This window comes from Artibeus jamaicensis, unplaced genomic scaffold (assembly GCF_021234435.1).
Source record: "Artibeus jamaicensis isolate MK-2021 breed Jamaican fruit bat unplaced genomic scaffold, CSHL_Jam_final contig_519, whole genome shotgun sequence".
NCBI classification, from domain to species: Eukaryota; Metazoa; Chordata; class Mammalia; order Chiroptera; family Phyllostomidae; genus Artibeus; species Artibeus jamaicensis.
Window position 1 is genome coordinate 27,503,670 of NW_026521871.1, and position 15,699 is coordinate 27,519,368.

The following is a 15,699-nucleotide window of genomic DNA, read 5'->3' on the forward strand; positions in this document are numbered from 1 at the left end:
TAAGAAAAACTGCGCCATTTATTCATATATTATTTGATAATTCATTAATTTATTTAATGAATATTTATTAAATGCTATTATTTTAGGCACCTAGCTAGACAATGGGGAATGAGCTAATATGATGGGTCCTGTACCTGCTCTCATAAAGATTAGTCTGTGAACACATCACCAGGGCTCCTCTTCTTTCCTCCCTACATTGCTATGGACACAAGTAACTATCTCCTAATCCAACTGTAGGTGCCTCTGCAATGAGTGTTATAACAATTTCATTTGGCCTTTGAAGAGGGTAAGGAACTTCTGCAATCTTGCTGCTAACAGTCTCATTTTCACTTAACAAGCCATGTAACTGGAGTGTCTGGTCCAAGATGAGGTGAAATAAGAACACAGATGCCCTCTAGTCTTCCTTGCAAGGATGCAGGGTGGGCATTCTCAGCTGTCCTCCCGCTGTTAGCAGCATTGCTAACCACTATTCAGGACCTAAGGCAGTGAGAAGTCCCACACCCAACCACTGTGTGGCCCAGCAGGTGTATCCATGTACATGAAGTTCAGACTGGTCAGACAGTGAACAATAAAATATCCCACCCAACCCTGTCACCACATAGCAACAAGGATCACAGACTGAAATGCTCTCTCACAACATGCGATTACATCCTAACTTTTGGAGAGTAAGAGCTGGCATCACTGCAGATTGGGAAACCAAGAGCTCAGCAGAGGACCCCTGGAGTCCCTTTCCAGCTAGTCACCTGCTCACCTATAACTTTTCTGGGTCTCTCAATCCAGTCTCCATGAGCACTGTGAACTAGAATGTGAGCTCCACAAGGCATGAGTTATTGTGTGTTGTTTGCTACTGTGTTCCCAGTGCCTGGAGCAGTGCATAATGTACAGAAGGCCTAAAAAATGGTGAATAAATGAATGAACAGGAACAGAAACCAATGAGCCAGCATGTGGAAAATAGTCACAAGGACTGTGTTGCATGAATGAATACAGCCCAAAGTTAAAGTGCTTAAACAAACAAACAAACAAACAAACAAACCCCTTTGAATGTGGTTGAATCTCACAGTGTTCTTCTGAGTGGATCATTCTGGCATCATTCTTAAATCATTACCTCAAGTTTTCCTTCTAGGAGCCACAGAGGAGGAAGATACCTGGTCACCTACCTGACTGGGAGGGATCATCTGGCCACTGTGGGCCACCATGACATATTCTGATTGCCACATATCAGCCAAGCATGTGTACAGTAACTCATGTGTAGGAGCTAAAGGAAAGTGGCAAATATTTATGAAGGGTCTCTGTGCCTAGTGCTTTGTGGCCCCTCTCTCATGAGGCTGAGGTAGGTGAGAAAATCTGCCTCTCTGCAGAGCTTACCATGTAGTGGAGAGCCCCAAGACTCCCTGTGTAGGAGCCATGACTATGGTCATGGGCAGTGCTATGTGCTGACCTGCTCAGCTCAGCAGAAAACACACCTCATTTTCAAATGGTCAGGAATTTTCTGATGCTAGTTAGAAGTTCCTTCTCAATGTTAGGGCTTAAGAAACAATAAAAACAACCTTTTTTTAAAGAATTAACAATGAGAAGAAAGCAATGAAATTGGATTAAGAAGAATGAAAATTTCATTTGCTTAGGGTTTGTAAACTTTTCTTTATTAACTTCAATAAAAGTTTTCTTTGAAGTCATTCCAGTCTTTTTAAAGTTCTGCCTCAATCTTTTCTCTTCACTGGAACAAATTTTGCCTGCTAATTTCCAATGAGACCAGCCCTTAAAAATGAACTAGTTTTAGCATATGGATCTTAACACCCTAAATTTTTGCAGGCAGCAGTGTCATATTGTTTTAATATTTAATTTTGAGATTTACATAATATCTTTCCTCCAAAGAGCTCAATATATTGCAATATCATAAAATTTCTTTCATATTCAAAGATTATTCTTTATGCATGCAAATACTATATTTAACTAAGGAATAATGCAAATTAGGTGATGTATTCACAGAAATTGATGATATAGATAATTCTTTTATAGGAAAAGTAGTGTCCCTGAGTAACTCCAATTGTCTAGGAACTTCAAAAATGCCTTGGCTCCTGGTCAAGGTGGTGGCATAGGTAAATGCGATATTCGCATCCTTCCACAACCACATCAAAGTTACAACTAAACTACAGAACAACTACCATTCAGAGCTGCCTGAGATCTAGCTGAACAGAAGTCCTACAACTAAGGATATAAATAAGAAGCCACATGGAGACTGGCGGGAGGGGAAACAGTCTGGTCTCACACCCACATGTGGTAGAAAAAAATTGAGAGGGATATCTCAGCTGTGCAGGTTCCCCCTGAGGAGCCAGGGAACCCAGCCCTATACCGGGCCCCCAAGCCCAGGGTTCTAGTGCCAGAAAGAGAAGTCCTCATAACTTCAGGCTGTAAAAACCAGCACGATTGCTGTTAAGTGAGAAAAAGGGCCTGTGAAGTCCCAGGAGTTCCTCTTATAGGGACCATACATGGACTTCCTTGGACTCACTCACTCACTCTGAGTGTTAGCACTGGGGCAGCAGCTCAAAGGGCATTAGGGAGAGAAGGGGAGGAAATGAACTATCTGACTTTGGGGTGAGAGCTGGAGGAGCAGGTTTCTCCTAGACAGAAGTGCTTACTAAGGTCATTGTTCCTTTTCTGAGGCCCTCCCCGACAAAGCTGACAGGTAGGCACTATATCTTAGACTCCAGCAACCTGGCTCACACTGTTCACCCCACCTTAGTGATTCCCCAAAACACTGCCCCACCCAGCTTGCACACCCCCCCTAAGCTGTTTCCAGTGGCTTTTCCATATGAATGGCATGCCTTGGTGCATACTTCAGACTATGATAAAATTTCTTAAACAAACAGCATCTGGCCTCATTACATCCCATACTTCTCACTAAGTGGTTCCAGGCCCAGTGCTAGAGTCAGTCAGCAATGGTTTGCAGCTTGTCCTCTCCTGGGCACCTCTGGCGCCAACACAAGTAGCCACCATCTACAGATCACTTTGTAACTCATACCAGGTGGCCTCAGGCAGAACACCCGTGGTGGCTGACCTTAGCCTGCACCTCCTAGGAGGTTCACAGCCACTGCATTCAGTGGACAGCTTTAGACCATGTCTAAGCACCATCCAACCACCTCCACAAGGACACACACAAGGGGCAGACTCAGTGAGCACTAAAGCCCCACTGAAGTAGGTCCTGCTCCATAGGGTGGGCCCTTGCACAGCAGATCCTCCACCATGGTCACAGCCAGTGCTTACAGTAGATTGGCCTGGGGGTAATCCCTCTCATTGACATGCCAACAGCAATCAAGGTTCAACTAAAATAGGAAGGTGTACTGAGCTTACACAAAAAGGCATACCTGAAGTGTCCAGCCCAGGTGAACAGGGAGGCTGTGCCACCGAACCCAGCAGGACACCTACTATATAAGGCCACTCTACGAGGCCCAGAAGACATGGCAGCTCTATCTAATATATAGGTAGTCTGCCAAAATGAGGAAACAAAGAAACTTGTTTTGAATGAAAGAATAAAACAAAACTCCACACACACAAAAAAACTAAACAAAATAGAGATAAGCAATCCACTAAATGCAGAGTTCAAAACACTGGTTATAAGGATACTCAATGAACTTGAGGGAAGGGTAGAATAACCTAGTGAGAACTTCAACAAAGACATGGAGGAAATAAAGACAACTAGAAAACATTAAAAAAGTCAGAAATGAAGAATACATGAACTGAAATGAAGAATATATTACAAGGAATCAACAGTGGAATAGATGAAGCAGAGGATCAAATCAGAGATTTGGAGGAAAGCAGAAAACTCCTAATTGGAACAGCAAAAAGAAAAAAAAATTTAAAAATGGCAATAGTATAAGTAGCCTCTGGTACAACTTCAAGCATACCAATATTGGCATGATGGGCATGTCAAAGGGAGAAGGGAGGGAGCAAGGAATTGAAAGCCTGTATTAAAAAAATATGGATTATATCCTAAGAATCCGAAAACATCAATTTCAAAGAACCTATGCACCACAATGTTCATAGCAGCACAATTTACATTAGCCAAGAGTTGGAAGCAACCTAGGTGCCCATCAGTAAATGAATGGATCAAAAAATTGTGGTACATATACACAATGAAATTCTATGCAGCAGAGAGAAAGAAGGAGCTACTACCCTTTGCAACAACACAGATGGAACTGGAAAGCATTATGCTGAGTGAAATAGGCCAGGTGTTGAAAGACAAATACCATATGATCTCACCTTTAACAGAAAGCTAAACAACAAAACAAACAAACAAGCAAAATAAAAACAAAGACACTGAAATAGAGAAAAAGGGGACAGCGACCAGAGGGGACAGGGGAGGGAATTTAAAGGGAAAAAAAGGGGAGGGATTTGGAGGAACAAGTATGAAGGACACAGGGACAAGAACTAAGGGGGGTGGAAATGGGAGGGAGGTGGGGAGCATGGGGCGGGGTGGGCTGGAATGGGAGAAATAGACAGAAAACTGTACTTGAAAAATAACTAAATAAAATTTTTAAAAATATGGAATGCTTCCCTAACCTGGTAGAGAAAATAGACAGAAGTCTGGTAAGTGCAGAGGGTCCCAAACAAGACAAACCCAATGAGGCCCACACCAAGACACATCATAATTAAAATGCCAAAGGTTAAAGACAAAGTGAGAATCTTAATAGCAACAAGAGAAAAGCAGTTAGTTACCTACAAGGGAGCCCCCATAAGGCTGTCAGCTGATTTCTCAACAGAAACTTTGTTAGCCATGAGTGAGTGGCAAGAAATATTAAAAGGGATGAAAAGCAAGGACCTACAACTAAGATAACTCTACCCAGTAAAGCTATCCTTTAAAATCAAAGAATATATAAAGAATTTCCCAGACAAGAAGAAACTAAAGGAGTTCATCACCACCAAACCAGTATTACATGAAATGTTAAAGCATCTTGAAGAAGGAGATAGAGGAGGAGGAGTATAAGGAGAAGGAGGAGCAGAGGGGGAGGAGGAAGTGAAGGAGGGGGAAGAGGACAAGAAGAAGGAGAAGGAGAAAATATGAATAATAAAATGGCAACAAATATATATCCATTAACAATTGGATCTAAAAACAAATTAAGTGAACAAGCAGAACAGAAACAAACTCATAGATACAGAACATTTTGGTGGTTGGCAGATGGGACTGGGGCTGGAGAGATAAGTGAAAAAGATGAAGAGATTAAAAAGTACAAATGGAAGTTACAGAATAGTCATAGGAATGCAAAGTACAGCATAGGGAATATACTTAATAATATTCTAATAACTATGTACAGTGTCAGATGGATACAAGATTTATTGGGATGATCACTTAGTAAGTTACATAATGTCTAATCACTGGATTGTACACCTGACATTAATATAATATTGTATGTCAACTGTAATTAAAATTTTTTAAAATACTTCAAGTAAAAAGAAAGATCGCACTAAAAATCCAAGAGATAGATTTTATGGTGTATAAGTTATACTTCAATAAAGTTGTTTAAAAAGCAAGAAAGGTACCTTAAAAATGAGCAAACTAGCCCTGGCTATTGTGGCTCAGTGGACTGAGTGCCAGCCTGTGAACCAAAGGGTAGCCAGTTCAATTCCTAGTTAGGGCACATGTCTGGGTTGTAGGCCACGTCCCCAGTTGGGGGTCACATAAGAGGCAACCACACATTGATGTTTCTCTCCCTCCCGTTTTCCCTCCCTTCCCCTCTGTCTAAAAATAAATAAAATCTTTTTTTAAATGTACAAAATATAGGGGATTGTGACTATTAACAGAGATAATGTATCCATTTTTAAAACTCAGTTAAGTAATGCATTGTGTCTGTGTTGTGGGCATGGTGGATGTGTTAGTATTCCACATGCAATCAGCATAGCTGGCCCTACGTGAACTGTGTTTAATATAAATGTCAGATTTAAAACTGCCGATGGTATCATGAAAGTGAAGAGAAAAGGGTTGCTTCTTTAAACACACAATGAGGAAAGACAGGCAGGCTCCTTGTAGCAGCAGGATCAGCCTGTGCCACGTACGCAGGCTCCAGCTCCACTCCCATCCTCATCATTAACTCACTGGGATGTGGACTTTGCTGCTTTCTTTTCTGCTGCTCACTCCTTCCTTGAAGAATGGACAAATACCTGTCATTTATCTGATATGGGTGATATTAGTCCCAAATAAAGAGACCGAAAAACCTTGGAAAGAAATAGCCTAGAAAGAAAAAAAATCCAAATTGCTGCCTGACTCAGGACATATTCTTAGAAATAATGCTCATCTCCTAGCCAATAGCATGGTTTACATGATTTTCCATCCCCTGTCTCATTTGATTGTCACAACAGCACTAGGAAGCAGGTGTCACTATTCCCATTTCACAGTTGAGAAAGGAGAGATCATGGCAGTTCAATGAACTTGCATGGGTCACATGAGGATCAGAGAGAGGAGCCAATCCCAGGTCTCCCTGGATGTGCCTCTGCCACCACAAGCCCAACAGGTGAGGAAGGGGACTGCCCGTGGCGGAATGAGATTGACACAGTGTAACAAGCTCACCTTCCCAGCCCAGGTAAATTGGATTAGCCCTCTGAGTCAGCCAATAGGCTAAATCCAGAATTGGATTTATGAGGCTCTCAAATGGTTTAAAAATTTCTAATTAGTTGTCAACATTTTAAATTTGGATTTTTCAGCCTATAATACTTGGCACCACATGCTGGAGCTGGGTAGTGGCTGCCCTCCTTCTCTTCAGTTCCCTGCAGTCCTCATCCCTCCCTATTGCCTGAAACTTGGCCCTGCTTTGCTCTTTCCTTTTTCTTGTCTGCCTGGCCTCATAGGTCTTTGAGTTTGTTCTCTCTGGCTCGGGTGGCCCTAAATTCACTGATTTTATCTTGCTACACATTGATTTTATGGATGCACTGGTCTGATTTGTCTTATTTTTTTCCAAGATTTCCTCTGAGATCCCTTTCCCCAACTCTGACACTCTGAGTCTAGTTGGCACAAAAGAGAACTAAAGTTTGTCATTCACTCTAATTCTCTCTGACAGCCAGATGATCCAGCCATCAGTCTGAATCTGGGGCCAGGTGCCAGAGAGTGACTGCGAGAGTTAGTGGAGATAACAACCTCTCTGCAGATCCCTTGGTCACTGAAACAGACAGAGTTCCACCTGATCTGGTCTATTTTAAACTCAAGGCAGCTGTATTGAGAGCAAGGCTGCATCCCTGAAGACCTCACATAAATCTGAGCTTGCATAATTCATGACCAACCCTGACCAAAGATGATGGACATTTTATTTTGACAGCTAAAATGGCCCAGCTATATGGCAATAACTTGGAGAGAGCTTACAACTTGCATTCTCACCATAATGAAATTTTTGATAAGTCAAAAGATAGAATAGCCACAAACCTGAGTTTGAAGCCCAGTAACATCATTTGTGGGATGCAAGATGCTGAGAAAATTCTGAAAGCACTCTGACTCAAATTTATTCATCTGACCCACCTCATCTTGTAAAGAAAGAACATGGTAGGGGCTTGGCACACTGGGGTTGCTAAAAAATGATAGTTCTCTGCCACTGTCCATGTGCTGGGAAAGGATCCTATCCTGAAACTGTCCAAGCGATACAAGATCCTGAGTAGTCTGACTATGTAGATGTCTGGGGTCGTCACAGAAGAAGTTAGAAACTCTGGATCTTGGGGTTCAATATGCCCTTTGGTGTTTCCCAGTCATGCTTGCCGCTGTGGAAAGAACTGTATCTACTATTTTGTGCCCAGTGGGCCAAAAGATGATTACAAAATCTCCTGTGGTCTGTTAGAGATCAAGAAAAGCCTGTTGGTCATTTTCTCTGATGGACTGAGATCAAACATAACCCTTTTTGTTGGATAGTTAAACCAGCTAACATGAGCTGCCCACCCCCATTGGTGGGGATCATGAGAGCAGCACAGTGCTCTCATGTGGCATGTCTGGGCAGCCCTGAGAAAGAAGAGATGACAGTCCTATGTCTAGTGAACAGTGAATACTGCACACCCAGCCACAGATATGGTCCATTGCTCCTAAACAAAGGAGGACCAGCCCAGAGCAGCAAACAGCTGCCTAGAATACAATTGATGTTCATGAGCATCAGGTTTCAGATCAAGTGTGAAACCAATATGTCCAAACTCTACTCTCATGTGACCCTTGTATGCATTGTCAGGACCCAATTCACTTTGGGAACAACTTGTATCCCTCAACAAATACATATCTATCTCCCCTCTCAATCCAGAGGCAGGGGACAGCTTTTTATGGTTCAGTGTCACAGACAAAATGGGGCCTACACAGTGAGGTCCCCTCCTCTCAGTAGGATAGCATTGGTTCTCCCTGAAAATCCCTCCATGCTTGAAGACTATGAAGTGCAGAGCTCAGAGGGACAGACCATAGGGCAGGAAACAGAAGTGCAGACACAGAGGTGGCATCCTGCCCACCCTCCTCTAATAACCATATTCTCCAAATCCCTTTAAGCCTCTGCTTCCTTATATGAAAAATGGGGAAAATAATGCCCAAGTCATAGGGTAAATATGAGATCAAATGTGTCCATGAATTCCATAGTTCTCTGTCAACTCAAAAAAAAAAAAAACACCAACATGAGGTGTTAACTATAATAAGCATTGCTTGCTTCTCAGTTGGACCCACTGAACGGTCCCCAGCTATTTCCATTTGGGCAGTTTCCAGATGATTGATGCCAGGACTGCTCTTGACCAAATACTTTACCTGCCAACTACCTACTCATGACCCAAACAGTAGGATGGTGGCAACCACAGGCAATGACAGGGGCATCACACTCTACCATGAGGTCAGGGTGGGGAGGCTGACACAGACCTCACCCAGCCTGGGAAGGGGTGAGACATGTTATGACTTACTGGTGATACCTGGGTTCATTTTCCTCATCCCTTCATGGATCTAGGTCATTAGGGTTTTTATGATGCCTGTTATTTAGTCTCTCTTTCATATTTTATAAAACGTGGTTTCTATTTGTGTTTCTAAACTGTTCTTGCAGAGAGGTACAGGCTCAATTACTTATTTTGAAGGTTCTCATTTTTTTAAAAATCATCTATTGGTTGCCCTGGCCAGATAGTTCAATTGGTTAGAGCATCATCCTGATATGCCAAGGTTGTGAGTTCAATCCCTGTTCAGGGCACAGATAAGAAGCAACCAGTGGGTGTGTGGATGGGTGGAGTGGTGGGTTGATGATTCTTCCTCCCTCCCTTTCTCTTTCACCCTTTCTCTTTCTCTCTAAAACCATTAAAAAATAAATTATCTATTGGTTGAAAAATAATTTGCCTTCACAGGTGGAGTCACCAACGCAGTGTGGTAGCACTGTGTTTCCCACAGCCCTGCCATCCACAGATTAGGAACCACTGGTCAACTTGACATTTATTTTAGAATAACTACATGCCACCAAGAAGCAGTTACAGACTTCCCTTACTGACTGCAAACTTCCTGACACCCAAATTCCAGAATTCCCAAAGACAAATCATAGATTGAAAGGTGACACTGGGGCTCGAACCACAAAATCAGGGAAGGTTAAGAATACAGGGAGAGCTACAAAGGGCATGAGAATGGGTGAGAACAAAATTAAATATTTTGAATATTGGCAATGCAGGATCCCTCGCAGGAGCCCTGGTCTCTCAGCTCCACTGCAGCCTGGGAAGGTGCAGATGGCAAGACAAGCAGATGGGCAGGTTTGAGAATAGCAGGGTAAGGGAAGGGAGGGGCAGAAATCAAAGCAAACTGGTATAAGTGGCAGTTTTGTTCGCACATGCTTAGAGAGAGAGAAGAGACAGCCAAGCCCAGCATAACATGACAGCCTGGCAGGATTATTATTCCCAGAAGCTGGGACGCTAAAATATTTCAGCCAGTTTTCTGCCTCAGACTCTGCAAGGGAAATACAGCTAACAAAGCCTGCCCATGTTACATGCTCAACATGATGCCAAAATTACCATTCCCTTTTCTTTGGGTAAGACAGACTGTCACAACCTTTGTCTCCATGGCACTGGGGCTGTGGTCACCAGCTGGAGGCTCCCACACTCCCCCTCTTATTTTCTCACTACACACGTACGCGTGTAAACACGTGACCATATACATACATACAAACATGCACACACGAACACACACACTCCCAGCAACAACACAGCCATCTGGACAGACATGCTCTCCTGCGACATCTTTTTTCTCCTAAGTTCTGACAGCTTAAATCTAAGAATCATCTGCCATCAGAGATGCCTGGTATTAGAAGAGGCAAAACGAGCTGAGGATGAGGTGTGGAGTAGAAGAAGATTGAGTAAGAAAGAAGAGGTCAAGAAGGGGGAACTATACAGGGGGAGAGAGAAAGAGAGAGATAGGCTTGGCTCCTAGTAGTTCACTAACAAATGTCCCTTTTGTAATTTGTTGATTGAGAAAAATCCATAACTCCAAATAAGATCATGGTCCATTGTCCATGACCCTTATCATTGCCTATAGATGTGATATTCACTTCCCCTCTTCAACCTTGCACCATCCCCTAGGGAGAGAGGGCTCATTTCTCTCAAACTCCCTTTGTATTCCTGCATGTGTATAGCACATAGCGCACAGAAGATACCACCTTGGGGCTTTGTACTCTGTGTCTATGTCCTGCAAATTCTAAAGTTAATGAGTTTCATGAGAGGAACAATGGTGTCCCAGTAATACTGCATCCCTCATGGTGTTTAATCCACAGCTTGGTGTACAGTAGATGCTAATCACTGTCTTTTGATAATGAGTGAATAAATAAATAAATAAATGAGGGAATAAGTGTATGAGTGAACCAGTCTAATGGATATAATAAGGAACAGATTGTTTCAGGGGGGTAAAAAGTAATAAAGAGAAAAGGTCAGAAGATTAAGAGATACAGAAAAAAAAAGAGAAGAGAAGAAAGTGTGTTTTGAGCTGTGCATGCCACAGGGAAGTACTGGGTATCAGGAATGATCTACTGACAATTATATGAGGTCTCTATAACAGTGTAGTATTCATCTAAGCAAGCTATAAAGGAGAATGAATGTACTCTTGAATTGAATGGGTTTAATTGAAAAGTAATCTATGAAGTCAATACTGATGTCATCACACAATTACAAGGAGGTTTCTGTCACTGGTTTTTCTAGCAGAGTAGCACTGGTGTTCTCAAGACTATTCAGGGCTTCCACCCATCCATCTATCCATATGTACATCTGTTTATCCATTCACTACCCATCCATCTGTCTATCCATCTATCTATTTATCCAAGGGCATTTGTTGAGCCCCAGATGGATACAGAGGACTAGGTCCTGTTCTGGCTTGGATATACAACTTTGATTTTGTGCTTAGCACAAGAAAATCTCTCAGAATTCAATTCCCTTTCACAGGTGAAACATTATACCTATTTCCTCCATGGCCACAAATGCCCATTACTCAACACCTTCACTCCTAGGAGAAGGCCTGGGGGCCGACTAACTGGCTGGGTATGACTGCAGCACGGTTCCTGCACAGAGATGGACAAAGAGCCAACCACGCAGAAAGAAAGAGGAGCAGAGATGCTGCCAGACTTACCAGCTTGGTTTGTGGTAATGTTGACGGAGACGTGCTGTGGTGGGAAAGGGCTCTTGCTGGAGACTCCATTGATGGCCTGGATGTCGAAGGTATAGGGCGTGTGTGCCCACAGGCTGCTGATGGATACTCGGCACTCTGTCAGGCCCAGCTGCCTCGGCACAAACTCCACATTGTCATCACAGCGGGAGCAGCTCCGGCGGTCTGCCCGGCACTTTTTACATATGATGTTGTAGGTCACATCATCCCGGCCACCTGTCTCCCTTGGAGGGTGCCACTCCAGAATGATGGATGTTTCATTGACAATTGAGATGACATTTCTGGGACCTGATGGAACACCTGTAAGGAGACAAAAAAAGGCCCAGTGAGGCTGGACAGAAGCTTCCTTGTCCAGCATCTCTACCTACCTTTAGTGTGCCCGCCCTCATTGCATGCATGCATCCCCTCCACTCCTTCAACCCAATCTACATGCTTCAATCTATTCTGAGAAAAAATGGTGAACAGAAATGACAACCTGTCTCAAAGTCCCCTTTCTGTCATTCCCACTGGGGCTCTCCTTTCAATCATGTGTATCAGGGAGAGGAGGATGCAAAAACAAGTCTTTTTGTTCTAAGGACCAAGCCACATCCCGCTTTAATGTCAACGATGTAGATGTATATTGGACACTTACTGGATTTCTTCTACTTTCTTAATTAGTGTAGAATTCAAGGCTTGAGGGATATGAGTGTCCAATCAAAAGTCTCAACATATCCTCACATTCTGCACAAAATCTCACAATTTGAGACCTGTGTGGTGTGTGTATGGTGGTAGGTGTGTCTCTCTGCAGGGAGGCTGCTAGAACACCTAGAGAGATGACCATTCACATTGCACAAACTTTGGTGCATGAAGACAGGACGCAAGGTTGGTGGGAGATTCACCCAGCCATCATGGTTGAGCCCATGACACAAGAACATTAGTTCTAGACACTCTGCTAGCTACTTTGCAAGCATTCAATCCCTCAAATAATTATACTGGGAAGATAAAATAAGTAACTCAATTTTATAGAAAGGGAAACTAAAGCTAAAAATTGGGACTGGTTATAGACTTTGTGGTCCATAAGAACTGAAGCCAGTATGGACACACATACCTGCCTGTTTTCAAAGCTTACACTCTTTTAACTATAGCCCTGTGCTGCCTGCTAGTGAAACTGGCTACCTTTTCCTACTAAGGGAAGAGCCATCTCCAACCCAAATTTACACTGATAGTGGACTCTAAATGTTGGCAATCAGATTACATGAAATTCAAACAGATTCTCTCTTACAAACCAGCCAGCCTCACTGAGATTCAAGAAGAGCAGCCTCTTCCCTCAGGACATCCTGTCTCCAGCTGTTGTTCTCACTCTGGCAAAGGTTGAAATGCTTTGTTGAAAACTCTAGGAAGCCTGATACTTCACGGAAGGGCAAAATGTTGCTGGATTAATGGTCACAGTGTTGAGCAATTTGAGGTTAAGTTGAAGAATCTCCTGCCCCAAAACAGAACAGATCACAGCCTCAAGTTCCCAAGCTGAGCTCTGCATCTCACTAATGTCTAACCAATGGAAATGAATCCTGCCCAGAAGCCCCCCTTCCGAATGCTAGGTCTGCTGGAACAGCCGCTCCATGTAATAATGCATTCAGAATTCATGCACATGACTGTTGCCAGCTGAACGAAGACATGTGTAAAGTGGTTCATGCTGGAGACAGGAATCAAATGCCAACATACAAAATGGGGGAATAACAACAAGGTCGGGGGGCACCAGGGAAGGATTCTGTGTTGAATCAGTCAACAGCCAGCAGCTAGAGCAGAAAGCAAATATTAAATCGAATTCTATTAAAACATGAAGGAAAATCAGTACTGTACTATATAAAGTCCATTAGGTCTGAGCTAAAGCACAACTTTCATGCACGCTTGTGACAGGGCAAGATTCATGAAGCATTTTTACCGAAGTCTTGCAAATAGCATTTAAGAATTCCCCACTCATCTGCCCAAGGATAAACATCCATCTCTACACACCAGCACATAGCTAGCACTGGGAGGACAGTCAGTACCGCCCTAGGTGGGCTCTTCCTGGGCTGGGCCAGTCTCTCCTCCCATTGCACTATTCATTAACACCTTATTGGCCAGTGCCTGTCTGGGAAATGTCTGTTTGTTCAGACTGGTGCAACTCAGACCAGAAGCTCCCAGTGGTCAGTGTCATTGCAGCCTGTTTCATTTTCACAGCAGTCAGCCTAGCCTCAGCCACAGGCCACTGGTCCTCCTACTTGTAATAAATACATTCACTGAGTGATTGCTCTTCTCTAGGCACAGGGCAAATCCTTTAACAATGCTGTCTTATTGCATCCTCAGGACATCCTGAAGCTGTCACTTAAAAAGCAGCCTTGGACAGAGGAGCAGAGAGAAGTGCTGCCCAAGAGAGTGAATCCCCATCCCTCCTACCCTGTAACTCCCCCTTCAATTAACTCCTCACTTCCTTAGCTTTCAACTTCACCCTCTTACCAGCTCCAGCTTCTTTACTTAAACTGTTATAAGTCCTTGCTATTTTAAAACTAAAATATTGTCACCTGGTATCTCTACATTGCATGTCCTCTCTTCTTTACTGTCAAGCCACGCTTAAGTAGTCACACTTGGTGGCTCTCCTCTATCCCTGCTCCACCAGCTGTAGCCTGGTTACATCCCCACTCAGCCGTCATGCCTGCTTTCCCTTTTGGCCTCCTACTTGACAGGTCTAGGAAACACAATTCCGTCCTTAACTCCCTTGACACTCTGTGTTGTCACTAGCCAGGCCCTAGGAGTCACATCTCCTGTGTCCCTTGATGCACATCTGTCAACTCCAACTCATTTTCCTCAGATCCTTCCCTTCTTCTATACCCCCACCACCTCATAACAAAGAGCTTCATCAATTTTCCTGCCCTATTGCAAAATCCTCCTGATGAATTCTCCAATATCACTTTGCAGCTCTCTCATCCATTCTCATCTGCCAGAGTATGAGCTCCAAAATGCACTTGGAGTCACAGAGTTCCTTTGTTCAAACTCCAATTACCCAAAGGTTTATTCTCCTGTCCACATCTTGTGAGTCCCTGTGTAGTCTTGCTGCTCTTGATCTCATCTCTGGCCCCTGGACACTTGCTTCCCCTAGTACATCCAACAGGAAGATCCTTGTGATTGCCTGTGCTCACTAAACTCTGTTCATATTCCTGAGCTTCTGCACAGTGTTCTATCTTCTGTCTGGAATTCTTTTCTTCCTCTCTACTTGACAAACTCCTGCTTACCCTTTAATGTCCAGCACCTATTTGTCAGGAAGTTTCCCCAATGCCCACAGTCATACACCCCTCAGCACTCTGGGCTTCCAAAGCCTACTTCTAGCTGCTTAATTCAGGTCCTATTATTGCATTGTGATGGTCTCTTCCTCTGTGTCATCTTCACCATGATGTGGCCTCCTGGTGAGCTGCTGGCTCAATTGTCTCCGTGATTCCCATGCTTAACATTTTACCAGGGGAGGCCCCTTGGTAAAATGAGGGGGAGGACACCTAGTTTTTGACCTCTGCTCAGTGTGCAAGGCTTCAGGTCACATGCATGTACCTCCCTCCAGCATGAGACAGGATGCCCTGCTATGAGGCCAATGGAGATACAGCAATGGCGGCAATGAGGACCCATCACTTATGATCCCGAGTGGTAGAGGCTTTGGTAGAGATAAAGGTAGCAAATGAGGAGCTGCCCCTGACCCAGCACTGCTCATTTGCTCCCTGCTCAGAAAGAAAAGCAGTGGGTTTCCAGAAAGAACTTTCATGTTTATTTAGAAACAACCTTCATATGAAACAAACACTTCTCATCCATGGCTGCATTCCAGAGCAAATGTGACTGTGGAGCATGGATGGGGGTCTATGAGAACTGTGGTTGTTGAGCCTAGGACTGCATAAATATGAATCCTTCCAAGAAGCAGGAATAGAGATGGATGGCCTTCCCTTGGTGAGTGGACCTAGGAGAACCTGAACATGCCCTGCCGTGTGTCCTTTGCCATTCAACTTCTCCCAGGGGTATGTTTTATTATCTCAAAGCTCAGCAAAAGCCTGAGCTCATAGTGCATATGTGTGGAAGTGACCTGAGTCTGGGCC

At 43.6% G+C, this 15,699-nt stretch overlaps 1 protein-coding gene across 4 annotated transcripts in view; it reads right to left on the minus strand.

The window, feature by feature from the left end:
• Positions 1 to 15,699, minus strand: part of EPHB1 (EPH receptor B1) — a 419,448-nt gene that overhangs the window by 103,160 nt on the left and 300,589 nt on the right. For all 4 annotated transcript variants that reach the window (XM_037143852.2, XM_037143853.2, XM_037143850.2 and 1 more), the window contains one exon: positions 11,573 to 11,908. In XM_037143852.2, coding sequence (XP_036999747.1) covers positions 11,573 to 11,908 — 336 coding nt within the window. The remainder of the gene's footprint in view (positions 1 to 11,572; positions 11,909 to 15,699) is intronic.